The sequence below is a fragment of the Chelonia mydas genome, chromosome 5 (genome assembly GCF_015237465.2).
Source record: "Chelonia mydas isolate rCheMyd1 chromosome 5, rCheMyd1.pri.v2, whole genome shotgun sequence".
Taxonomy (NCBI): Eukaryota; Metazoa; Chordata; order Testudines; family Cheloniidae; genus Chelonia; species Chelonia mydas.
The window spans coordinates 110,070,170-110,095,215 of NC_051245.2; the positions used below are offsets into that span (position 1 = coordinate 110,070,170).

Sequence of the window (25,046 nt, forward strand, 5' to 3'; positions counted from 1 at the left end):
AAAATCAGCTGGCTTAATGATTGAAGGATTCCACCCATCTCTATACAGAGACATGTAGTATCTTTTACTGTTCTCAACCAGGAAGAATGTATTACTTTAATCAAGTTTTTGTTGCTTTTGCAGAACAATATAGAAAAGACCACTTTCATCAAAGTGTATTTAGTTTCTCAAGGCCGACTGTGTTTGTTGAGCTTGAATGAGGTGATTGGTATTGCGGTAAGATGCCAGCAGAAAGAAACTATGGCATGGATGTTGTTTCATAGTTTCTACCATGCCCGAATTATAAGCCATGAAAATACAGGTAAGGCCACACTGAAGGAAGAAGCAAAAAAGCTTAATGAATCTGCACGAATTATTTTAAATAAAAGTTTTGGTCCAATCAAGTCTTTCTAGGTGTGTTATGTATTACAGTGGACCCTCGCTAGAGCGCGCATCGCTAGAGCGCGGATTCACGTATTGTGCGGTCATGGCGATGGATCCCAAATTTAAATATTTAAATTGGGACCCATGGTAACGCGGCCCCTGCTATAATGCGATCCCCGCGTTAACGTGGTACCCTGCATGGATCCCGAACCCTGCGATCTAGCGAGGGTCCGGTGTATTTCTGAATTATTATAAATGGATGTGAGGATTTTTATCGACCAAAATACAAGGTCACTGCTCTCCAAAATTTAAAGCCTAACTTATACAAATACAAATGGATAGGAGTTTAAATGGAAAGGACTTCAGACGTATTCTGTGTTTGAAGGATTTGCAAGAGTGCTGTATTTGATTGAAATAAGGGAGGTTACTTAATATGTAAGCAGTGAGATGCATGAAAGAAGACACAAAACTAAGAGTATCAGGAGATGATAAAAGAAGCAACTAAGAGGCAAGCTAGGAAGGAATGGAGTACATACCCAGTTTGCGCGTGGAAAGTGGTTGGTGTTTTGTTTGGATAAAGAAGAAGGACTGTGTTTTGGATTAGCGAGGTCTGACTGATTGATGAAAAGACTGTGATTGATCTTGGTTGCTCTGATAAAAACTCAGTGAGGCAGTTATAGGGAAGGAATCTTATAGTTATACTGAACAGTTATATGGTGGTATGCAGTGGTGAGCTGGAGCCAGTTTGCGCTGGTTCGCGTGAACTGATTGTTAAATTTTGAAGCAGTTTTAGAACCAGTTGTTAACCCGCTTCCCTGCAGGGGGTGCTGAGGTTTTGATAGGCTCAGGCTGGGAAGTGATGTAATTCCTCCTCCGGCCACCGGGGGCGCTGCGCTGCAGGAGCCATGTGGGCTGCTGCCTGGCCCTGGGCATGAGCCCTGTTGCTGCTGCTCCCCTGGCCCTGGGACTCCCGATGCTGCCTGGTGGGTCCCTGGCTGCTCTGCTGGGCCTGGGCTGCATCCTGCTGCTCTCCCCATGAGTACCCACCCCCCTGCCCTGCCTCCAGCCACCCCCGCATCCCCTGCCTGCAGCCAGCCCCTGTCTCCAGCCACCCCCGCACCAGCCCCTGCTGCACCCCGTGGCTGCAGCCAGCCCCTGCCGCACACACCCCCTGCCCTGCCCGCACCAGCCCCTGTCTCCAGCCACCCCCGAACCCCCTGCCCTGCCCGCACCAGCCCCTGTCTCCAGCCACCCCCGAACCCCCTGCCCTGCCCGCACCAGCCCCTGTCTCCAGCCACCCCCGCACCCTCTGCCCTGCCCGCAGCCAGCCCTGCACCCCCTGCCTCCAGCTAGCCCTGCCCCACGCCCCTGTCTGCAGCTGGCCCCACATCCACTGGTGCCTTGCAGTTTCCAGGGCAGTAACCCTGCACACCTGCTTCAATGATGGGGGCAGGGAGCAGCTGGGACCCACACATGTGCACACCCTAGGGTGACCAGACAGCAAGTGTGAAAAATCAGGACAGGGGGTGGGGGGTAATAGGAGCCTATATAAGAAAAAAAAGACCCCAAAATCAGGACTGTCGCTATAAAATCGGGACATCTGGTCACCCTAGCACACCCCCAGGGAGCGGCGGGGACCCACACATGTGAAACGGAGCTCATTTCTAGTTCAGGCCCATCTTTTTAAAAAAGAACTTTAGGCAGGGTTAACATACATCCGTATTTTCCCAGACAGGTCAGGCTTCTTGGTTCTTAAATCGCCATCTGGGAGGAATTTTTAAATACAGACATATGGTAATCCTGTTGATACAAAAAATACATACTGAGGCACATCCCTTAAATCAGAACTTTTTATAGGGAACCGGTTGTTAAGATTTTGGCAGCTCACCACTGGTGGTATGCCCTTGGGTACTGGGAGGCTCCTTAAAGCACTAAGACTAGTTGATTAGGCATATAGCTACTGTATTAATTTTATTGATCAAATCTGCACTGGAAGAGGTTTTACACACCACTTCTTATACTCCCCAGATTCTTTCCCAACATGCACTGGACTCAACGCAAAGCCTAGATTTATTTGATTGGGGGGGTGATCTGTTCTGTGTTAGTGTTGGAACGTCATAATCAGGAATCTATATGGGATGTCCACAGAGCAGATCAGTGATATCTACAGGATGGAATTATTATGAAAGATTATTTTTTCATTATCTTTTTCAATGTATTGTTTTTAGTTTGCTAGCTTTAGGGATTGTTACAGCCACATTGTCTATGTTATAATGTGAGTTTCAGCTGTTATTATTAAGGTGCCTATATGCCTTTTGGCATGGGCACACAAAAATTAAATGTTACGATTGTTGCTATTATTCCTCCCCGGCCTGCTGTTTGATTGCTATGGTGGTTCCTGGTACTTGCTTTTTAAAGAAGGAGTATTTGCTATCATTTTACATAAGACAATATTCTTGTTCTTACAGGAGTATTGAAAAGAATGGACTGGCTGTTAGAATTGATGGGCTATATCAGAAATGTTGCTTACAAGTCAATATCTATACAAAATGTGGATTTTAAAGAGGTACATCCTGTGAAAATAATATGTAGCTTTCAGAAAAAAATGGTTTCTAGTGTAATTTGTCCTTTCCAAGGAACAAGTGTTCCCTCACTTTTTATCTTTTAGAATAATGTCCTTTTATCTCCATAAGGAAAATCACTGATCGTCCTCAAAAGGTTTTTAAAATGTACATATATTTGAAGTCTTTTAAATAAGTAAGTCTAGCACCTAACCTGTGAGAACAATGATGGAGTATAAAAGGAACCTATATCATGTAGAACGCTATACACTTAGAACTGTTAAAAGGAAATATCTCCTTTACAGTATGTTAATTCATCTGTGGCATTCATTGTCCCGGTAGTTCAGAGTACTGCAGCTGCATTTTTTTTACAAGGGTTGGACAGTTTCAGGACTACCAATATTATTCGTAGTTATGCTTGCTAAGATACTTAAATCTCATGCTTTGGGGCATTGCTTGATTGCTGCAGAGGTCAGAAAGGATCCTCCTCCCTTGTTATACAGTATTCCAATACAGTATAGTACTATTGGCCATGTGCAGTATGGAGGTGAGCATGTGGCTAATCCTCCTAGAGCAGAGGAGGGCAAACTACGGCCTGGGGGCTGCATCCGGCCCTCCAGCTGGTTTAAACCGGCCCTTGAGCTCCTGCTGGGGAGCGGGGTCTGGGGCTTGCCCTGCTCCAGCCAGGGAGCGGGGTTGGAGGCTGCTCTGCACACGTGTGCTGAGGCTCCCGGAAGCAGCAGCATTTCCCCCCTCTGGCTCCTATGTTCAGGGAAGCCAGGGGGCTCCCTGTGCTGTCCCCGCCCCAAGCACCACCCCACAACTCCCACTGGCCGGGAACTGCAGCTATTGGGAGCTGCAGGGGCAGTGTCTGCGGACAGGGCAGGGCGCAGAGCCACCTGCCGGACCTCCGCATAGGAGCCGGAGAAGGGACATGCCGCTGCTTCAGGTAAGCACCGCCTGGAGCCTGCACCCCTGACCTCCTCCTGCACCCCAACCCACTGCCCCAGCCCGGAGCCTACTCCCACACCCTGAACTCATTTCTGGCCCCACCCCAGAGCCTTTACCCCCAGCCAGAGCCCTTACCCCCTCACCACCCCAACCCCAATTTTGTGAGCATTCATGCCCCACCATACAATTTCCATACCAAGAGGCGGCCCTCAGGCCAAAAAATTTGCCCACCCCGTCTTTGAGCATCAGCTGTTGGTTGCTGCACGGAACAGGATGCCAGACTTGTTGAAATGCCTGTCCATAAAGCATTATTTTCCAGTGTAGATAAAAAAAAAATGAAGAAGTCCGTTGCTAAAGAAGTCTGGTTCAGAATTGTTTCCATTTGCTTCCCTTGCTTTAAGGATTGTAGTTTTTAAATACTGTTGTACTACTTTAAAGTACAAAAGCCAGACCATTAAACTGCCTTTAGTCTTCCTCTTTTAAAGTTTGAGTATTCAGTTGCCTAGGATTTATCCTGGAGAATAAGATGTCGTAACACTTTTTTTCTTCTTTATTATTTAACTAATGAACCAAACTTGTCTGTTTCCTGTTTAGGCTGTAGACTTCCTGTTGTGGATATTTGCAGCTTCTGTGGTTGCCTGGGCTGACCATGCTACACCACTACTACTTGGCCTCAGTGCCAGCTGGTCGTCATGGAAACACAAAGAAGTATTGCCAGAATTGTCTGCAGATGATTTTGGCGAGCATCCAATTGAAAAGCTCTCTGTGCAGGAGACTCTTACTCTCCTTCCAAACAGTGTGCAGGTTTTGCTGGCTAAAGAGCCTTGGAAAGAACAAACACAAAAGGTAAAGCTGCACATAATTTACTTTCTAGAGGCCTGATCATGCAAGATGTTAAGCACTTTCTGAGGGTGACAGATCACCCTCAGTTCTCAATGGAGTCAGCTCAGGTCTTATGTGAGGCTGCTGTTCTTTCCTCTGTATCTACTGCATCTGACTTGAGCTCTCATTTTTCTTTATCGCAGTCAGATATGACTTACTTAAAACATGCCCTTAAGATGCAAGTTGATAAATGTTCTTTAAGGGTTGGTTGTTTAACATTAAGTAGGTTTACTTAGGGGGGAGGGGCGCATGCACGTGCGTACTTACTCCTGCATATGGCTAGTTCGGCATGCAAACGCTTAGGGGCAGATCCTCTGCTAGTGTAATTTACACCAGTGGACGATCTCTCCCTTCCCCCCACAGTTTATTGTGCACATCATTTACTTGCAAGCCTAAATTAGATATGCACAAGTGTGTGCGTGAGATTGTATGTGCCTGATTTGGGAAATCTGACTTGAGTTTCCTGAATGTATATAAATGGTGACCTCTGTACATTGACATTTAATTATTTTAAACAAACATGTATGCATTAAGGACTGGATCTTGCCTTCTTTGCACGTGCAAAACTCCCACTGAAGTGAGAGTTTGGAGGATGTGAAGAATGCAGAACTAGGCCATTTATGTGCAATTTTGTGATTAGGTTTTCATAAAGCATTTGAGTCTGTGCCTTGAAAAAATAAACTACCCAGATATATCGGAAATATTGTATTCTCCTCTAGGCAACAGACATTACCAGAAAAACAACAAAAATTGGAGGAAAGTAAAAAAAAAAAAAAAAAAAAAAAAAATAAGTGATTAAAAATGATCTGGGTGCTGAAGGCATTGACTTTGGGAAGTCTGGCTGAGGGTATGTCTGTGCAAAAAAACCCCAAAAAACCCACAGAAGTAAGTCTCAGAGCCACGTTCAACTGACTCTAGCTTGCGGGGCTAGCACTATGGGGCTAAAAATAGCAATGTAGATGTTTTTGCGCAGGCTGGAGCCCAGTCTCTGAGACTCATTCCCTTTGCCAGGTTACAGAGACCAGGCGCTGGCCCGAGTGAGAACATCTACACTGCTTCTTTTTAGCCATGTAGTGTGAGCTTTATGAGACTGAGTCAGCTGACCAAGGCTCTGAAATTCACTGCTGAGATCTTTTTGCAATGTAGACATACCCTAACAGACTGATAAAGGAGGATGAGTGCAGATATTTAAAGGTGTAAACATCAAATATGGAGATGAATTATTTACTGTGCTTGCTATGCTACAAAGTAGTATAACTGGGGATAATGGGATGAAGGGAAATGTCCCCAGAAGGCAAAATTCAGACTGTCAGGCAAGATCTTGTGACAGTAAGTTGTACTAGGCTATATTAAGCTGTGGAATATTCTTCCAAGGGAAATGGTGGAAACTGCATTGCATGGAATATTTAAAATTAGACCGGACCAAATATTTGAACACTTACTAAGTGACCAATTCTGCATTGACAGGGAGATGCACTGAGTGACCTAAAATGTTTTTTCCATCTCTTATTACTATGATTCTCCAATTCCTCTCAATCCACCCTAGTTCTGCAGTGTTTTGTTTTATTATTTTGCATGTCCACTATTTTAGTTGGTGTTTTGCGTGAGTAAAGTTCAGAACTTTATTAACTGTTTTCTTTAGCAATTTTGTGTATTACAAACCACAGTGTCAGCATGCCTTGCAAACAAAATATCAAGTCAGCCAAATGGCTCACTGCTCCTTTTTTGCCCTAATGTCTGTCCCATCCTACCCAAGCCTGATGATTAAAAACTTAAGTAGCAGGTGTGCAAACAAATAGCCTTTGAAAAATAATTATAAAATCTAACATCAGACAGTAACTTTTGCCCTTTGACATGAAAGCTGGCTCTAAGCTGCAGTTTAGTTCTAAATCTGTTTTACATCCATAACAATTTCTAATAGCTTAACAATGATTTTTGGAAAAAATATAAACATAGTGACTGTCATTTTCTATTTGATTTTTTCTCTACACCAATCCTGAGTTACTACTTTATAGATTTAATAGTAAGACACTGAATATTATATGTCCGTGCTAGGAATAAACAAGGTTCACCAGCAACCAAATAAATGACGTCTTGGGAATTCACTGATCAAAGATGAGTATCATAATAGAAATAGTCAACAGTAAGGGCTTGCCTCATTTTCATACTGCAGAAAGAAATAACTTTGATAATCACTCAGATAATTCCTGTACTGTTGTGTTAAATGAAATACTAATGGACTGTTGTAATGCAGTGATGGGCAAACTCTAACGTGGGTGGATTTGCCATTCAGTCCAAATATACTGTAGCTAAACTTAAGTAGGGTGCATGTCTTAAGCCAGTCTGGTCAGAGAGAATTTGTGGTGTTCTGATATGGACATTCTTTTAATTTACCACTGCTATTCATTTTAATCTTAGTTTATTGACTGGCTGTTTAATATAATGGAGAGCCCTAAAGAAGTGCTATCTGAATCCTCCAGAGACTTGTTGAAAGGTAATGTATTTCTGATATTGTTTATTCCTATATTTCCTTCAGCAGAGGAAAACAGCATTAGTCTGTTAAAGAAGCAAAATGTTTGTAGGTTAACACCACGTTGATGACAGAATTACATATTGGCTTTAAGATAACCTCCCCAGGCAAATAAACATTCTTCTCTTTTTAAATCCTTTTTCAGATTGTTTGATCCCTCCTTTTATCTCACTCACCATGCAACTGAAAATCCAGATAGAATAATGTTTTGCTCTCAGTTTTAGCATAAAAGAGTGTCAAACGCTAAAAACTTTGTTAATGTCCAGTTAAGGTTACTGGCACATATCAATGGCTTGAATACGTGTTATTTTTAAGGAAAGTTAGTTACAAAAAATATATATTTTTAAAAATTTCAAGCGTTAGTGCAAGCTTTGTTCTACATTTCCTAGTGTGTCATTGTTCTGAGAAGACCAGTAATCCAGTCAGTTAATGTGGCCTTTAATCTTTGACAGCAAGTTTAAAATTATTTAATTGCTTTAGGACTAACAATTTTCCTAAATTTTTTCAGAGTGCATCCGGGGATGCTTTTGCAGGGACAGGGAAGTGTTTGTAGTGGCCATGAACAGGTTGGGTCCCATGGGAGGAGCAAATTGTGATATGATCAACCTGCCCTTGCTAGAAATTATTAGAAACACTTCCTTAGCTAATCCCTTTCACCGGTGTCCTGCCGTTCATATGGAAGCATCAAGGGGTTTGGGGAGTAACAGGGAAGAGCATGGAATGAGGTGAGATTATTAGCAAGAGGAGGAGATGGGAGAAAAGTTTATTTACTATTATTATTTTGTATTGTGGTTGCACCTGGAGACCCCGGCTCAAATACCATCCCCCTTGTACTAGCTTCTGCAGAACCCTGCAAACAGCCAATGAAAATAATATAGAAATAATTGTGATACAGGTGATTCTTGTCTTTTACTATACAGTCTGTACATAATCATGTGACTTGTCCTTGTTTTCTCAGCTACACTTCTGGCCTTGAGGTTTCTACCAGAGTTCAAGAAGAAAGCAGTATGGACTAAGGCTTATGGTTGGTAACCACAAGACAGCATCATCATATCTGATAAAGAGACGGCCCTTAATACTGAGAGAAAAGTGAATAGAAGAAATGTTCAGTCATCACTAAGTGTCATTCCAGAGAAATTTTATTTTCTTCCCAGGGATTCAGAGAGAGGAAAAGTCATTTGGTTTGACTGGTCAGTAGGCCAGTTCCTATTGTGTGTGAGCTGTCTTGCCTGGTATGAGGACAAGCTTTGGGCTACACTTTGAATGTGAGATAGAAATTTTAATTTTTCAGAGGTATTTAAATAGTGTAGTGAAAGCTGCAGATAGCAGAAAGCTTTATATGAATAGGTGGAAAAATTAAAAACAAATCTTGCAAAATTGTTGTTTGACATAGTGTATTTATTAGAAGACATATTTCTTTATTCTGGCTTTTAAATTAGCTTTAATTTCAACTGACAAAATTTCTGTTAACATTATGATACTGCCATATTATAGCATTCATCATCCATTGTTGTTATATCATGAACAACGCTATTTTTGTGATAGTAGCATAGTTGCTAACCTTGTAACAATTTTACCAGGGACACTTATCCAGGTAAGTGTGGGATCTGGGCGTTGCTAGATACATTTTGATGAATGTCAGGTTCATTTAAACATGAATATTCCAATTCAGGGCCTCAGAAAATTGGGATCTTGATAATTTTCCAGAAGCTTGGATACTTTTCAAAACCTAAGACGACCCCATCTCCCTTACATTCCAGAATGTTCCATCTCCTCAAATCTCCCATTCCAACAACACCCTTTCCCTGCCTACAGAGATAGCTTCAACTTTCAGCAGGGGGGGAGGACAATAGGTCTTTTCTACCTTTGCCATTTTAAAAGGAAGATGGCAGGTCTGTTCTCTCCTTAGCATCTTAGTGTCTCTGAGAGGACATAGGACTTCTCCTTTCTTCCCAGCAAAAATATGGAGCTACTCTTATTGGGGAGTCCATTTTCTCACCTCCCTCTAAGTGCCTTCATTTCTCCTGCTATTGAAATCTTATTTCCCTCTTCCTTTTTTCTAATGTTACCCTCCTGGCTCTGTGCCCTCCCATTTATAAGTCCCCTTTCTGAATCTTATTTTGGCTTGGTCCCTCTTCTTACCTTTAAACCATGTGCCTCCCAATTTAGCTGCCTATGTCTCCAACTTAAATAGGGAAAAATATACCCCAATGCAAGGGTCCACACAAGATGGAGCTTAAAGAGCAGCTTAATTGGTGCTTAGGTTCTTGAAGAAGCCCCCTCTGCACTGGGGTAAACGTCACCAGTAATTGACTGAGTAATCCCATACTGGTCCCTAGTGTCTACTGCAGTGACCTTAGTCTGAGCAGTGTATAATTTAGCTATCCTATATATGGTGGTTTTCTCAGTTAAGTATTCATCTTCATAATATGCCACACTAGTATATTTATTCTCTTATTACTATTCCCAGTTTAGTATTCTTAACAGCTGAAGTGAATGAGTAAATTTTCTATGCCTGCTATTTGCCTCTTTTAACTAAGACCCTTTAAACAGTGAGAATCTGGTACGGTACTTGTGTATGCTTTATATTGCAGTAGACATATGCATTCTCAAGACACGTGTTTTCATTTTGGCTGTGTCTATACTGTGACCTAGGGGTGTGATTCGCAGGTCAAGTACACATACTCACATTAGGTCTCATCGAGCTAGTGCGAGTATAAATAGTAGTGTAGCCATGGCAGCATAAGCAATGGTGGCATAGCTCCACTACACTGTGTACATGTACCTGTGCGTTTCAAGTGGCTAAGCCATGCTGCCGTTCTCATTCTTATTGATGAGAGCTAGTGCAAGTACATGTACGTGAGCTGGAAATCACACCCCTAGGTCACAGTGTAGATGTAGCCTTTGTATTATCATTAACATGCCAGTAGTGATTCTTAAGAACCATCTAGACCAGTGGTTCTCATCCCGTTTATGTGGGCTGCGTATATAGCGCTCTGTGTTATGTAGGCTGCATCCACACACTATATGTGTGTGTATATATATATACACACACACACACCCTATATGGCTCTGAGGATGTCACATGGGGCACAGTTGTGTGCTGACTGGGCTACAAGCAGGCCACAGCTTGAGCACCACTGATCTAGATCATGAGTGCATGATTCATCAAATCAGCCTGTTAATTCTTTGAGTAGTTTGAGATTAACTAAACACATTTTTTTGCAGCTGCAAATGTAGTATCTGAGTTTGAACACCTGGCCCACGACATCTTCACCCTGCTAGTGCAGAATCAGTGTTGACTGATATACACATTGTAAAAATGAAAGCCGTTTACATGCTCCAGGTGCCCATGTGCGGATAAATGAGGTTTGGTAGTAACTTCCATAACTTTTCAACCAAAGATTTTTTTAAAATAGGTTTGCTATAATTCAAAATTAAAAGGAAAATAATTGCAGATTAAAAATAATGTTCATTAAGTAAATATGAATGTATCAAACTGAAATACAATATTAGTGGGTGGATTTTACACATAAGTATGGTTCAATATAAAAACAGTGAATTAAACGGTAAAGCTAATTGCCAACACCAGCAACTACAATAGGTCTGTGGATCAGTAACTTTTTACACCAACAAACTTCAGCAAACAATTTCATTTTTGAATGCCTAAAGTTGGCTTAAGTTCAGATTTAGGCCCCTATATAAGAATGGCTTGATTCTCAAAAGCAGTCAATACCTACAACTCCCTCTCTTCATTTGGTGGAGCAAAGTTCAGCTGAAAAATAAGCCAGTTGTTAGGGTGCTGAAACATAGACTTAAAGCGTCTTACTTTAGGAAGCTGAGTTTGAAAATTTTGACCAGACTATACCGTGTAAACAGAATGGAAAATATCAGCATTTTTCAACAAATGTTAGGGATCAGCCATCATTTTACTCTTTCAGCATATGCTTTATAAGGTGAGATTCTAGGCTGTGTTTCTAAGAGATACAGCACAGAGCTCCCAGCCTGCAGAATGGTTTGGCAGGGGTGTGCTAAGTTCATTTTGACCCACCTTTTCAGCCCTTGTGAAACTGGACTGCTCCAGAGGCTAAAGTGGCCTCAGGTGGGCTGTCAACATTACAGCAGCATGTCCCCAGCTAACTATGCTGTCTGGACTCTCTGCTGGGTAACATGCTACAGCCCTGCCTCCGATACTCCCTTCCCACACCAGGCACAGCTGCTACCCAGGATTCTTAAGAGGGTCCTCTGTCTTTCTCACTGAGAGAATTCTCCCCTGTTCAGATCCCATAAATCCATCCTTCAACAGATAACATGATCATTGTTAAAAACATCACGTTTGCTTTTGTAACTAAACAACATTACAACAATATTCACTCTATTTCCTGAATGCAGGCAACACTATATTTACCTCTTTTCTAAAGCGCTTTGAGATCTACTGACCAAAAGTGCTGTATGTTAGCCACATACACAATAATACCTAGATGCAAAAGCAAAGTGTTTAATGGTACCCAGTCTAGAGTACTGTTCCCAGGTAACATACAAATATACTTGTCTAAGGCTATGTCTACAGTATGAGCTAGGAATGTGATTCCTTTGATCGTGCACACGTACTCAAGCTAGTTCAAGCATAAATAGCAGCGTAGCCGTGGTAACACAGGTAGGGGCAGTTCCGATACAGCTGAGCTGCCTGACTGTGGCTCTGGACTTGTCCTAGAGTCACTAAATCATCAATTTGAAATGCTCTTCACTCATTGGTTATTCAAATGTTGTCTTAAGACAAAAGCCTACTTAAGTTTCACTTTTTCAGAGGCTTAAATAGGAAAGAGAATTTTCATGACCAGAAATGTTTTCATTTCACTCTTTAATTCACTTCATTTTTTCAAGCCCAAAGGGTGGTGGGAAATAGTACCAATGCGGAACAAGTCAGCCTATGGTTATTTCCAAGTAACTTGTACAGTCAGAAAAGTAATTTATCCCCCAGGAAAACCTATCCTATTTTCTTGCTGCTTCTCATATAAGTAGTTCCCCGCCTCATGGGACCAAATCCTAATTACTTTTGCTGCACAAATAACCTCACTGACATCAATGGGACAATTCTCATGTGTGAAACAATTTGGATTTGGCCCACAGTTTATATAATCCATTGTCTTATTTTTAAAGGCAGAGTATTTCTTGGACTGACTATATCACACTTTGAGTTAAAGTAAGAGTGAGTGTGTCTGTCTGTCTTGTTTCTTCAATTCCAAAATAATCTGGATGTCACCGTAAGAAAAACGGATTCTTCAATAGTGTCTACTGGAAATATATTAGAATCGTAACTTCTGTACGTTAAATGCCCTCTAGGACTTGTATTGAATAGATACTGTAACTGCATTTGTCACTTACATTTACTTTAAGAATGTGGGGGCAAGTGGAGGAGGATGGGTTTTCTGTGAACAGTTTTACCTGTTGGTATTTGTGTGAATGTGGCAAAACGCAGAACCACCAGCTTCTGCTTCATAATCTGTTGCAGTTCCAGCAAATTTGATATTCATACATCTGATTTACATTGTATTATCATCTCACCTGTTAGACTAACAAAATACCATTGACATTTTACTTCAATATAAAATGCAGAATACATGCTACTGCTGCAATAGGAAACCATTATTAAAATATAGGAAATGCTGATATGATTTGACATTTTTTGCCACAGTTTGTAACCTGTCATTTTATGTTCAAAAAAGATAGAGTAACTTCTGAGGCCAAGACTTTAAAAAGTGACGGGAGATTTGAGGTGCTTATGTTTGAGCGCCCAATGTGAGATGCCTTAAAAGGCCTCATTTTCAGAAAGTGTGGAACACCTGCCCTCATAAATTGGGAACCTCTCAGGCGCTCCAAGTTGGGCACATAAGATCACTAATCACTTCTGAAAATCTCAGTCTAAATTTCCACACAATGTGCTATCATAGATAGTTCTAGAGAATTTTCCTCATTAGGAGACAAGATATCAACTTAGCTCCTTTTCTCTTTCATGTAGCTGGCTCCTAGGTGAGCTTTCCTTTCTGAGCAGAGGTACCTGGTGATGAAGTACATACCTAAATTGAAACATAAAATGTAAGTGCAGGGAAGCAGATTCCAAAAGGGCCAGCATTCACCTAGAAAGAACAGGTGGACCTAGACCTGCACCTGAAAACCCTAATGGGATGAGTCCAGTCGACCCAAATGGTCCTGTGGGTGGTCTCAATAAACCCACAGGAGTAAGGCTTTTCAGACAGATTCTATATTCTTGTAGCTAACCACACTATATTTTTAGGTATCTGTCAATATATGAGATATAATGCCAGATCCAGGCAAGGTCTCTGTGCAGCCAACCAGTATTGCTGGGGCCTTCGTGACAGCCCTTTGTGCCGCTGTGGCGCAACACACACGACGCACATTGTTGATGAATGCCCGCTGATTAGCTTCAGCAGTGGCCTAGAACTGCATAATGCCACTGAAGATGCCTTCGCTTGGCTAGACGACTATGCACACACTAAATTATGAGACCTCAGTAAATAAATCTAGCCAATGCAGGTCCTGAAACATTTTCCTGGAACCCTTAAAGCACACCTACTATATATAGGGTAATTATAATACTGCAGTTATTGCCATTACATTGATGCATATGTACACAGATATTTTTTCAGATTAGCAGGTCCACCCCAAGCCACCATCATGACTAGTGTCCTCATTTTACTGGTCGAGGATTGAAAAAGAATCCCTTATAAACCAGCCAACGCTGTACTTCATCTAAAAGGATCAGTGAGTTTTTTAAAAACAGATGGGCCCATGCTACAAAAATTAGCACCCTTTACCCAAATGTGAGGGGGTTCAGATGGGGTCAGCCAGAAAGTTAGATGTAGACGCAAACTTCTCCAAAGCGCAGGCCTGTTTGGATCCAGGGTTTTGCTGCAACCCACAGTAACCGTAAGTGAGGGAACAAGCAATGAAGTTTGGATTTAGCTCCAAACCTCCTCCAGCCTTGAGTTTTAGTACAGGATGTCAGACCTAGTTTAAAAGAACACACACTGCGGGCCTGATCTAATGCCCACTGGAAATAAGTGGAAAGGTTTCCATTGACTACAAATGGCAGCAGAATCAAAGCTTGACTCAGGACTTCATGCTGAATTAACATCTATAATGATGAAGGTGGCTCAAACACACTATATTCATTTTCCATCCACTTTTTTCTTAATAGTTCTTTTCCCCACACTCCCTCTCTCTAGAAACAGATAATTCACTTCCAAATGGGATGCTGGAATTCAAACCAGTTAACTCCTGAGCAACATGAACTAAACTCCCCCTTAACACACAGCTGTCAATGCGGGAACTGACTAGGAGAAGGCACAGCTTACAAAGAATTTTCATTGATTCGATTTTTGCCACCTCAGGTTTGTGAATTCCAGCACAGTGGCATTAAGATCCTGCTCACAAGAGATGAAAATCTTACCTACAAACAGCATTGCCAGGTACATTTTTAGTATGTACGGGAAGCAGATCGATAAGGCAACTGGAAATGGCAGCTTGGTGGAGTATGTGCCGAAGGATTCAAAATAAGGCAGTGATTCATAGATGGCAAATGCTGCAAAATAATGTTTTGATGTTTTTTAAATCTGGAGTTATAGTGAAAGGCCATCTCTAAGAAAACTACATTTAAGGCATGAAAATGGGTCTTGGTCTACTGCCTTATCTTGTGAAATGTATGAAACACTATACTTGGCATGCATGCATGGCTTTACTTTTAATTCATTTTCTTGGGACTGAAGTTGTAATCATTTTGATAACTAGGATTAGCAAATATTTACTTAGTCCTCCTCGCTGCTGGGGTTTTCAGCTACAGGTATAGTGTGCACACCTAGTCTAGATACAGTAAACTGCTATCAGCCACAGTGGTACCATGCATAAGTTGGTTTCAAGTAGGGTCAGCTGCACCAGTGCATTTGCCAGCTTTGCGCTTTGCACTGGGTGCCTAGAGTTAAGCTACACGAAGGACTGCAGAAAAGTGTCGGCATCCTAGGTTGATGTTCTGTGGCTTTCGTTGCACTAACAAATTGTTAATTTTCCAGGAGAAAGGAACTGTCCTGTAGAAACCAAGAAACAAAGAGAAAGAAACAGAGAAAGGGAAAAGAAGGATGAAAAAGTGTGTAGATAAGAGTAAAGGGGTTAAATGTGTCTTATTTCTCAAAAACACTGATCATCAAAATGATCAAACTATACTGAGTGAGATTCAGAAAAAAGTAATTTGCCTCCTGTCTACTCCCTCCCTTTTACCTTTAGCCAGAATTGACAGGGGATATACTGGAATCCATAGTGTGTAGTTCAGCCATGTCAAAGCTTCATAGTATGTTCCTGTCTCTGATAACATGCAGTAAGTGTATCTGGAATTTAAAAAAAAAAGGCGGGGGGGAGGGGGAGAGAATTTGTGTTTATTTTTCAAATTCTGATAAAATAGGAATGAATAAACATCTTACTCTTTAAAACAGTCACCTATATAGAGAAATTGATGGATTCCAGATTCCTGTACTCTAATCGTTTTAGCCACTCAGGTGGAATGCTGGACATTTGTTAAAGAAAAATTGCATCCATTTTATTTCGTGTCAAACTCTCATCGGCATGCAGAGACAGCTAACTTGCTGAAAAGTTTTTATTTGTGACACTGGCATAGGGTGGGGAGATAAAAACAATAATAATATGGTGCATTCTATATTATGCTTCTGGTCGTGAAGGCTCTCATGCAAACCAGTTTCCAATGTGCTTTCATATTGGTTTGTCAGAAAATGGGCTTCAGGTATGCATGTAACTTCAGTGGGAGGCTCATACATGTAACGGACACTAAAATATAGTCCATTATAGTTGTTTTTAGATCATATACTATTATTGCTAAATTATTGAAGCAGGCTAGAAGTTGGATTACTGCCATGGTTACAGATGGCACTACTGTTCAGTAAGAGGGCAGCCCCCCATCTTGGGGCCCAGAAATGCACACTGGAATATTTCCCTTATCTTCACTGTGCAAAAAACTGAGGGTCAGAGTTAGTAACTACACAACATGGGTGTTCTAAAAAGTTTTGAGGTAGATATAGGGACTCAGGAGAATACCAAGGACCTAGCAGCCCTCTCAGAAAGGGCCCATCAATAAGTCTCCCTATCCCAATTATGTACACTCTTGAATCCTCAGATGATTTTAGTAGGAGGTTAAAAAAAGCCCACAGGGCCCCTTGTGTCAAGAAATGCAGGCTAATGCTTCTTAGAGGAAGAACTCTAAGAACATTTTGTTGCTCAGTCTGCTTCCCCCCTTCAGTATGTCTCACTGTCTCTCCCTGTAGGGTCTGGGAGTAGGATTTGGCCATCTCAGAAGAGTAAAATGGAAAATTGTTTGTGTACTAGCACAAGAATTCCAGAATACTGGTAGATTGTCAGCTAAGTGGAATGCCTGCTGCTTCATAATGGAGACTTCTTTCCTAGGGCTATATGGCAATTAGCAATCTCCTCTGAAATTGAACAGTCATCATGCATAATGGGAATCCAGAACTCCTGGCTGTTAGACTCTCAAGGTGGTCTAATTCTTACCAGCTTGTTTGAACGGAGTGACCCAGTAACTTTCTGAAGATTTGAGATTGGTTTGATCACATTTTTGGTCAGTTGAAAGGCCTATGCTTACTGTAGATCGCTTTTAAAAAAGTGTTTAAACCACCATTAGCTGGGACTGTTTCTGGCGGATAACACAGCCCTCAGCAAACTTCCTGGTGGCCCCAGTATTAACTTTCTGTGAAATCCTGGGTGGTACACCTGATGGAAAGGTAAATAGGTTGGGGAAACCTGTGCTGTTCCTTCTCCTCTCTCCCTTTATTTTTCACCAGATTTTTTTTAAAGCAAACCTGCAATACAATAGAAAACGCAGATTGTGCACTTGGTAATAAGCAAGAAAGATCAGATGTGTAGGGGTAGGCAGAATTCACCCTCCCTGTGTCATTAGCTCTAACGCTCAGAAAACTTCATCTCTTTTAAGAATGTATCTAGAACTGGTTTTTAAGGTATGAAAGAAGAGCCTCCTTCTGGCTCTATCACCAAAGCATCCCCTTTTGCTAGTGTGATCTTCCCCACACCATGCCCACTGGATCTACCAGTGCTGTGGCACAAAGCTACTATACCTCACTAGAAAATCTGCCCCAAAATGTGGAACCGAATTCTGTAATTTCAAATAATGCTTTCTCAGATGCTCAACCATAATCAGTAAATAAAGACAATGTAAGTATTCCCTAGAGGCTGGGAAACATTGAAAATAAATATAACCTTTGAGAGCTGCTGTTTTTCTGGGGTTTGTCTCCAGTGAATTTTCTGTTGGTATGTTTTAAAATATAGTTGAAGGAAATTCTCTTAAGGAGCAGGTACTTCTCCTAAACAATACTTAAATCATTTCTCAAGCAAAGTTTACTATTAATTTACACTATATACTCAAAAAGAAAAAGGAGTACTTGTGGCACCTTAGAGACTAAAATATATACTCAAACAGTCCTAGACCTTGATCTTTAGTGCATAAGACAGACATCATTTCTAGTAAACTCAAGTAGTTACTATTGTTCCAGTGTTACACTGGGATTGCTCAAGTCTTCTGTTCCTCAGGCATAAAAGTTATAGTACCTCCTAATGTTTGTTACTTTGCAATATAAGCAATTTTTTTTTATTCTGGGCTAAAATGTGTCCAGTTGCTCTGCAATAGGCAAAGGAGGATGTGCAATAAGCCCCCTCCCCTTATGCCCCTGTACATCAGCTGTGTACAATTGCATTCCATTGTAACTCAGGGACTTCTCCATCTATACACCCCAAAAGATTAGTGAGGATGTTGGGCCTTTACATACCAACCTAACAGCTGGTTAGGTGCAGAGGAGAGAGACTGCTGTACTCCCAGGATTCTGCCACATCACCCCCCAACGAAGTTGTGCCTCAAAGGCATAATAGAACACTTAATGAGTCTAACACAATCAAGCAGACAGGGCTAATGTATCCATTACTGATGGCTGATTGTGATGCAGATCTGATTAAGTCTATATCTACACACATACCCCCATGGTAAACAAATGAAGGAAAGGGATCTAGACAGATATGTTCTCCATAGATAAGGAGGAACTATAAAGTAAACTAGATTCAAAATATTTCTAAATCAATACTAACATTTTACTTTATTATTTGAACCGTACATTTATGTTGGAGACAATATTATGTAGGAGGTCTCATCCATTTGCATACTCGATGGTTGCTGTTATTTTGACTGTAACAGTTGGTCTTTAAGGATTATAGTTAATAATTACATATTGACAATTCTATGCTGGAGCTTTTTGTTTCTGATGTTTTCTTTTTCACATTAGCTGAAGAGTGCATTTTCATTGGGTTTTATTTTACCTTTGAATCTTTAAAAATTAAAAAAAAATGGGATATGAATAATTAAAACAAATTCACCTAGAACCCGAACAAACATCTTGATCCCATCTGCCATTCATCTTCCTTCTCCAGCTCTCTTCATACCATACATCTTTCAGCTACCTCTCCAGTGCTAACCCTGACATCAAGGTCATCTCAGTACAAATGAATGAATTTTAAATAATGGAACAAAACACATCCAAGGTGAAAATCATCCCTTTGCAGAGGACTGGTGCAAGGGCTATGCACTGCTTAAGTGCCACTTAAGCCTACATGTCTTCCTTGATGTAAGTAAAGAAACAGAAATCCACAGAGGCACATTGTTCCTGCACAGGGTGAGTTTTATGTCCAATGCAAAAACTAATAGGGTGGGATTGTAAGTGACTTAACACACATTCCATTGAAAGTCACCTGTAACTTCATGCTGTGTAAATCTTTTTTCTATTCCTATGCTCTTTGCCTACTGCGATTTCTCCCTGTGTCATTTATATGCCCTATCTAGCCTAAACTTTCAGGTCACAGGGGCAAGAACTAGGTCTCTTTGCAGTCTGAAATGCATTGTCCACTTGATATATAACGATCAAAATCTTGAATGGCCTGCAGTTGTGAGTTACTGTACTACAAGTCTTGTGTCTAAGGCTGTCTTCCCCCTGCTCACTTACACGTATTTGCAGTAGCTCTCATTGAGCTGGCATGAGTAAAAATAGCCGTGTATCCAAGGGCATGGGCAGCAGCAACAGAGGCATGGCTGACCCATGCACAGTATAAACCTGCCTGAAACTGGTGGGTGCGGGCTCAGCCATACCTCTCCTGCTACTACAGTCGCGCTGCTGCCGTTTCCACTCACGCTAGCCCAGGGACAGCGGCTGCGAGAACGTGTACGTGAGCAAGGGAATCACCCCCTAGTGTGTAGCGTAGACGTGGCCTACAAGAGCTGTAAAAAGGAGATGCTGCTTTTATACCTCAAAGCAAAGGTACTGGAGACAGCGTTCGGGAACGGCCTTCCTTAAAGGCTGGGCTGCTGTTCTCAACTGGTGTCAGAAAGGTCAAATCTTTTGAAATAGAAAACTTGAATGCAGGGGCTGACTCTTGTAATATGGTAATAGGTTTTCAGTTTGCCTAACTGATACACCAGTTATTCTAGAAACCCCAGGGTGCCTTATCAAATACGAACATTTGTGTAAAACGTAAAAATGTGTTTCTGCCGAGGTCAAAACAATGAAAAAATCAGATGGCATGCACTGGGTTTGGATAGCTCCATGTGACAGAAGCGCTTGCTTTACTTTTATGAAGTGACTGATTTCTTACCTGACCACATCCAGTAAATTCCAAAGGAAAAATAAAACGCACACAATATATTTCCCTTGAACTTCTTCTTGACTGGTGATAACAAATAAAATGATGATTCTCTCAGTTATCTGACAAGAAAAAAAATTACAGTAATAGTGACCTTCTACTCGTATGCATGGTTTGTGTATCTCTGACTTCTGGATCACTTCAGCAACAAGGATGTCATGACACTCTAGTGTGTATTAAACTAAGTCTGGCATCCCTGTTCTTTCCTTCAGCTTAGGTCCCCAGGCTGCATTCATGCCTTTAGCAGTAACAAAAATCCTGAAGGCCTGTGTAATCCTCCCAAAAGCCTGACGTTAATCCACTCTGGATTATACTTGCATTGAAAGTGTTTAAAATACAGGGACAAATTCTCAGCTGGTGTAAACCAGGATAGCTACACTGACGTCATACCAGCTGAGCAACTGACCCACACAATCTGTTCTGTTAACTCTTATAGATTTAAATTATTTAATGGGCAATCTACCCACCCACTTATGAAGTCATGAAAGGAACACTGCATAACTAGAATAGAATGTCTGTACAACACTTTTTCTATATCTTATTTACCAGTTCCTGTGTGGAACTCTGGGCACAGACTATAATTTTAACAAACAACAAAGCTCTTCCACATCTGTCAGATACAGCAGAATGTCCACGCATCGTCTTATTCTTCATCAAACTGATGCGAGAACGGATTTCCTGTTGCCAGCCCCTAGTTATCTAGAAACAGAACACAACCCTCCCTGCTGGATCCAGTTCCTCCTCTTGAAAATCTTTAGCGTATGCCACAGATTTTAAGCTTTGCTCTCTGGCCATATCTTCCCCTTCAGATGTTAACACAAAGTAAACTCTTAGAGGGGAGTGAATCAGACTCCAGTCTCAGCCAGGGAGCAAAGATGAAAGGGACTAACAGAGCAGCCTTCAGAAATTAAACTAAAAAACTGCCAGCAACAACCCTGCTTAAGTCAATGGGGTTCCTCACAGGCTCTCAGGGATCTCTGTCAACACAGAGCAGCTGACAGAGTTAGTACCTTAGTAAATTGGGAAGAAAGTAGGGGTTTTTTTTTGTTTATTTAAAGAAAAAAAATTCTGCTTTTTGTGTAAGTGACAGTTTGCATGTGGCTTTGTGTTCTCGCTCTTACAATCCCTAATTGACTATGGTAAAGTATTTGCCCCGATACTCTTAAAAAAATTCCACTAGAAACCATGTCTTTTCATGTCCTTAAAAAGGGAGAAGGAAGCATGTGCAGTCATTTCACAAAATGTAAACAGTATGGTTTTGTTTTTCATTCGTCCTCATTCAGTACATGAAGATCAAAGTGGAATTTCCTCTCTCTCTCTGTTACTCCATCCCAGCATCCATTCAGTCCTGTACGCAAGCTCAAATTTCCACAGTACAATTTGACCATTTTAAGAGTAAGCAAGACAGCAAGAAATCAGATTCAATCAGGACAAAATAGATTGCACAATCCCTCTTTGTAAACATTCAAATCTCTCCTTAAAATTCACCTCGGCTGTGCTGTCTAGAGAACAATGCACCGTGGCCAGGCAACCAATGTGCTGTGATCGCTGCTTGTTACACTTACCATAAACATTAACGGTTACCTTGTGCTCCCCCATCCATCTGTTATATCCACTTGTCTTTCACCTTATATGGTAAGCTCTTTGGCACAGGGACCATGTGTGCATACATGAACACTGCCCTGGAGGAGGCCTTTAAGTGTATGTCCTTAGTTGCAGAGTCCGCCTGGGTAATCAGTACCCAGGCTTAGCCTAATTCAGGTGTGAACAGCCAAACTCTAGTTAACTGCATCCTCAGTAGTGCTGCGCCCATCCATGAGTGGTGCTTGGACTTCTGGCAACATATCCCATGGTTCTTTGTGATCCACTCTGATTCTTTCAGAGTGAATTGTGGAGTAATTTGTCTGTCCTTCCGGGCACATGGGGGCAATTGTGGGAAGGCATTGGAGAACTGTATCAACACTTGAGTTATTTAACCTGTATCTTCACTGCAAAGTGGGCAGATTACCAGCTTGAGTGAAAGCAGCACCCAGGTTCTAACCCATACCCCCAACCATGCCAGCTTGCCTGGGTTGAAACTAACATCAAGTGAGCTGGGGTTTTTTTGTGTGGACAGGAGGAAGGAGCCTGGACTAACTCTGCAGTGAAGACATAACCTAAGTCCAACTATAATACAAATAATACTTGCTCATATCCTTTCCTGACCCATTCCTACCCAGTTCCGAGACCCCACCTGCAGTCCTCTCCATGCTGCCCTGATGAGCACTGCAGTGATTCACAGTATGCAGTGGGTGCAGAGTTTTCTTGCATGGTCTCTCCATGGCTTGCCTAATTTGCACAGTGGAAACAGTAGTTTTACTGTAATTAGAGTCTTCTCCCTGACAGGATGGGGAGGGGGGAGTGCTGTGAAAGGCAGCCTTTGGCCCATTGTCTACAGAGGCTGTGGCAGCTCTCCAGTTGTCAGTTATTTCTTCCATGACTACCATCTAACCTGGTTTATCCACAGCAATTTTATGGTCATGGAATCGTGTCTTCAGGCTGGCTTTCCTGCTCTGAGCTTCCATAGTAAATTCCATTCATAATAAAGTCTATGTCAGTACTAGAGAACGTGTGAGCTCAGCCAAGACTGACCTCTGTGCAATAAATAGTCTTAGCCTTAGCAGATAGCTGTTCTCTAAGAGATGAGGCGTGTGTGCATTTGCCTCAGGATACATTGGACAGCACACTTTTGTGTGTGTGCGCATAGGAGTGTGTGGACTTGTAAGAATTTGTATTTTCAATTTAAAAGTTAGCTGCATTTTGATGACTTTCTACATTTGACACCATGCCTGAGAATCAGCACTCAGGACAAAAATCTGTATTAGTCAATCCTTTTTTTAAATGCAGATTTCAAGAGATACATCATCTATTCTGGGCATCATTTGAAAAGAGGGGGTTACCCAAAATACTAAAAACACAACTAAATGTGTTTGTCTTTGCACCACAGACAGTAGCACCAGTTTCATCAATATTCACCTGTTAAGGAATAGGAGGTGTGGAGTTCTTGGCTTTTCAGTTCCTAGAGAGGAAGACCAAAAGCTCAAGTTTAAGTTAACTCCAAAGCAGAAAACAAGAGAGTTCCCAGGAGAACATAACACAAAATTCTCTCGTTCTCTGCCAGAGCACATAGTTCGTGTTTCTCCTCTTTCTTTGCTCCCACAACAAAAGGTATGCACTTAAATACCTATAAAATGTCACAACCCCTGGAGCCTTTTGTAAGTTGATTATATGTCTGGACATGTGATTGTGCTAACTTTTTGACCTTTAGTCAAAAAAAGGAACTGCTCTTTCCTCCTACCCAGCCCCGCCATAGCCCTTCCTCTCTCCCTGCCCACCCCTCTCTAAAAGAGATCCTCCCCTCAATGAGCACCAACAAACGGTGCCTCCTTCAGGCAGCTTGAGCCTGTTGAACTGCTGGGAAGGGTTTCTCAGCCACCACTTTGCAATCCAGTTGCTGTTCCTCCTCACACGTGGTTATGTATGTGGTGCCTCCCCATTGCTCATTCCTGCCTTAGGGAACTGGTTAGGAACTGGCAGCTAGGCAGGCTGAGCACAGCAGGGGGAAAGCAGAGCCAGTTGGAATTCACTAAAGGTGAGGTTTGTGCCCTGACTACCTCCCAATGGCCCAGCTCCTTTCTTTTCTCCTGACACAGTACCTCCTAGTGGTCCCTCAGAGCCTTAGATAGTGGCAGGTCTCCAAGCTTTTTAATACCTTGAATACAAGGGTCTGTCATTGAAGTCAAGGAGATATACTTATCTTCCAGGATGGAAGTGGGGAGAATTCAACCCCTCAGAATTAGCCAGTCTCCTACCTACTATAAACACTGCTCCAGAAAGCACTCAATTGTCCATGGAGGGAGTCTTCCCTTCATTCTCCTCTACTGGTCACCCAGTAAGTTACGTTGTGTGTGTTTTTCTTTTTTCCATTATACATTTGGGGATTCTGATACCCAACATGCTGGTCTGCTGATGAGCATACACTTAACTATAGGGAAGGGGCAAGGAAGTGAGTTAGAGCTGCTGGAAGTTACATTAGGAATTATGCTGGGGCATTCTGTCCTGTAAGTATCTCCTAGTCACCAACTGCAGCTCAAGTTAAATCTGTATGTCAAATCAGAAAGAGACAGGGATTCTTTGGTGCAGCATAAATTGACTTACCTGTAAAAACCTTGGGAGAAGACGGTTTTTTTCAATGCCAACTAGAATGTGCAGGAGCTCTAATATGGACAACGACTGGCAAAGGCACATTACAAGTCCTATAGAATAGAAGGTATCGGCCAAAGAATCTACAACCGCAGGGAAGAAGAAAAAACACAGTGCTATTATTTAAATCTCTGAATCCTTTCTATGCCAAGCCTCGGATACGTCCACTGAGGTGTCAAAAAGTAAACTTCTCATGCCACTGACCTTTTGAAACAGAAGCATAGAAAGAATGTTGGGAAGTAGTATACATAGTGGGGAAGCTAAGAAGGGCATGGGATAGTCTACATCTGACATACTTTTTTTTTTTTTTTTTTTATTAAAGTGAAGTGGCTATAATGACCACTGAATAAATCTGTGCAGGACCTGGATATTTGGTTTCAAAAACATTCCTCTGCAACAGAGGAAGGTTTGATGTTTAATAAAATATCTGCTACCCGGACTTTATAGTTTGTGTAAACCATTGTCCTTTGTATTCTCAATATTTGTCATTTCTTTTTAACTCTGAAGTCAGTTATTTTCTATCTCTGAACTTCAGTCAACATAGGGCCAAATATAGCTCTTATCTTCCAAAATATTAAGGCAGGTCAGATCAAATACTGTGGAATATTAATTGTCCTTAGCAGAAGAGACAGCATAGCAGCAAGAACTATAAAAATAGTGCAGATGTATTAGTATTGTTTTGTTCAACCAATCCAATGGTCATCTGCATTGAAAGATGCAGT

General features: G+C 41.6%; 2 protein-coding genes across 13 annotated transcripts in view; one reads left to right on the forward strand and one right to left on the reverse strand.

Annotated features, from left to right (window-relative positions):
• Positions 1–8,664, forward strand: part of FOCAD (focadhesin) — a 199,744-nt gene extending 191,080 nt beyond the window's left edge. For all 5 annotated transcript variants that reach the window (XM_007061677.4, XM_043546322.1, XM_027824161.3 and 2 more), the window contains 5 exons: positions 124–301; positions 2,832–2,929; positions 4,470–4,721; positions 7,176–7,251; positions 8,246–8,664. In XM_007061677.4, the coding sequence (XP_007061739.2) occupies positions 124–301; positions 2,832–2,929; positions 4,470–4,721; positions 7,176–7,251; positions 8,246–8,319 (678 nt within the window). In that variant the 3' untranslated portion in view covers positions 8,320–8,664. The remainder of the gene's footprint in view (positions 1–123; positions 302–2,831; positions 2,930–4,469; positions 4,722–7,175; positions 7,252–8,245) is intronic.
• Positions 8,665–8,667: 3 nt separating this feature from the next.
• The window catches only part of HACD4 (3-hydroxyacyl-CoA dehydratase 4), a 29,062-nt gene continuing 12,683 nt past the window's right edge, over positions 8,668–25,046 (reverse strand). For 4 of the 8 annotated variants that reach the window (XM_027824165.3, XM_043546325.1, XM_043546326.1 and 1 more), the window contains 5 exons: positions 24,280–24,407; positions 20,035–20,144; positions 15,580–15,686; positions 14,759–14,890; positions 8,668–13,364 (listed from right to left, as the gene is read on the reverse strand). In XM_027824165.3, the coding sequence (XP_027679966.1) occupies positions 13,282–13,364; positions 14,759–14,890; positions 15,580–15,686; positions 20,035–20,144; positions 24,280–24,407 (560 nt within the window). In that variant the 3' untranslated portion in view covers positions 8,668–13,281. Of the gene's footprint in view, positions 14,891–15,579; positions 15,687–20,034; positions 20,145–24,279; positions 24,408–25,046 lie in introns of all 8 variants that reach the window. The other 4 variants (XM_043546324.1, XM_037902050.2, XM_037902051.2 and 1 more) reach the window with 1 other exon arrangement.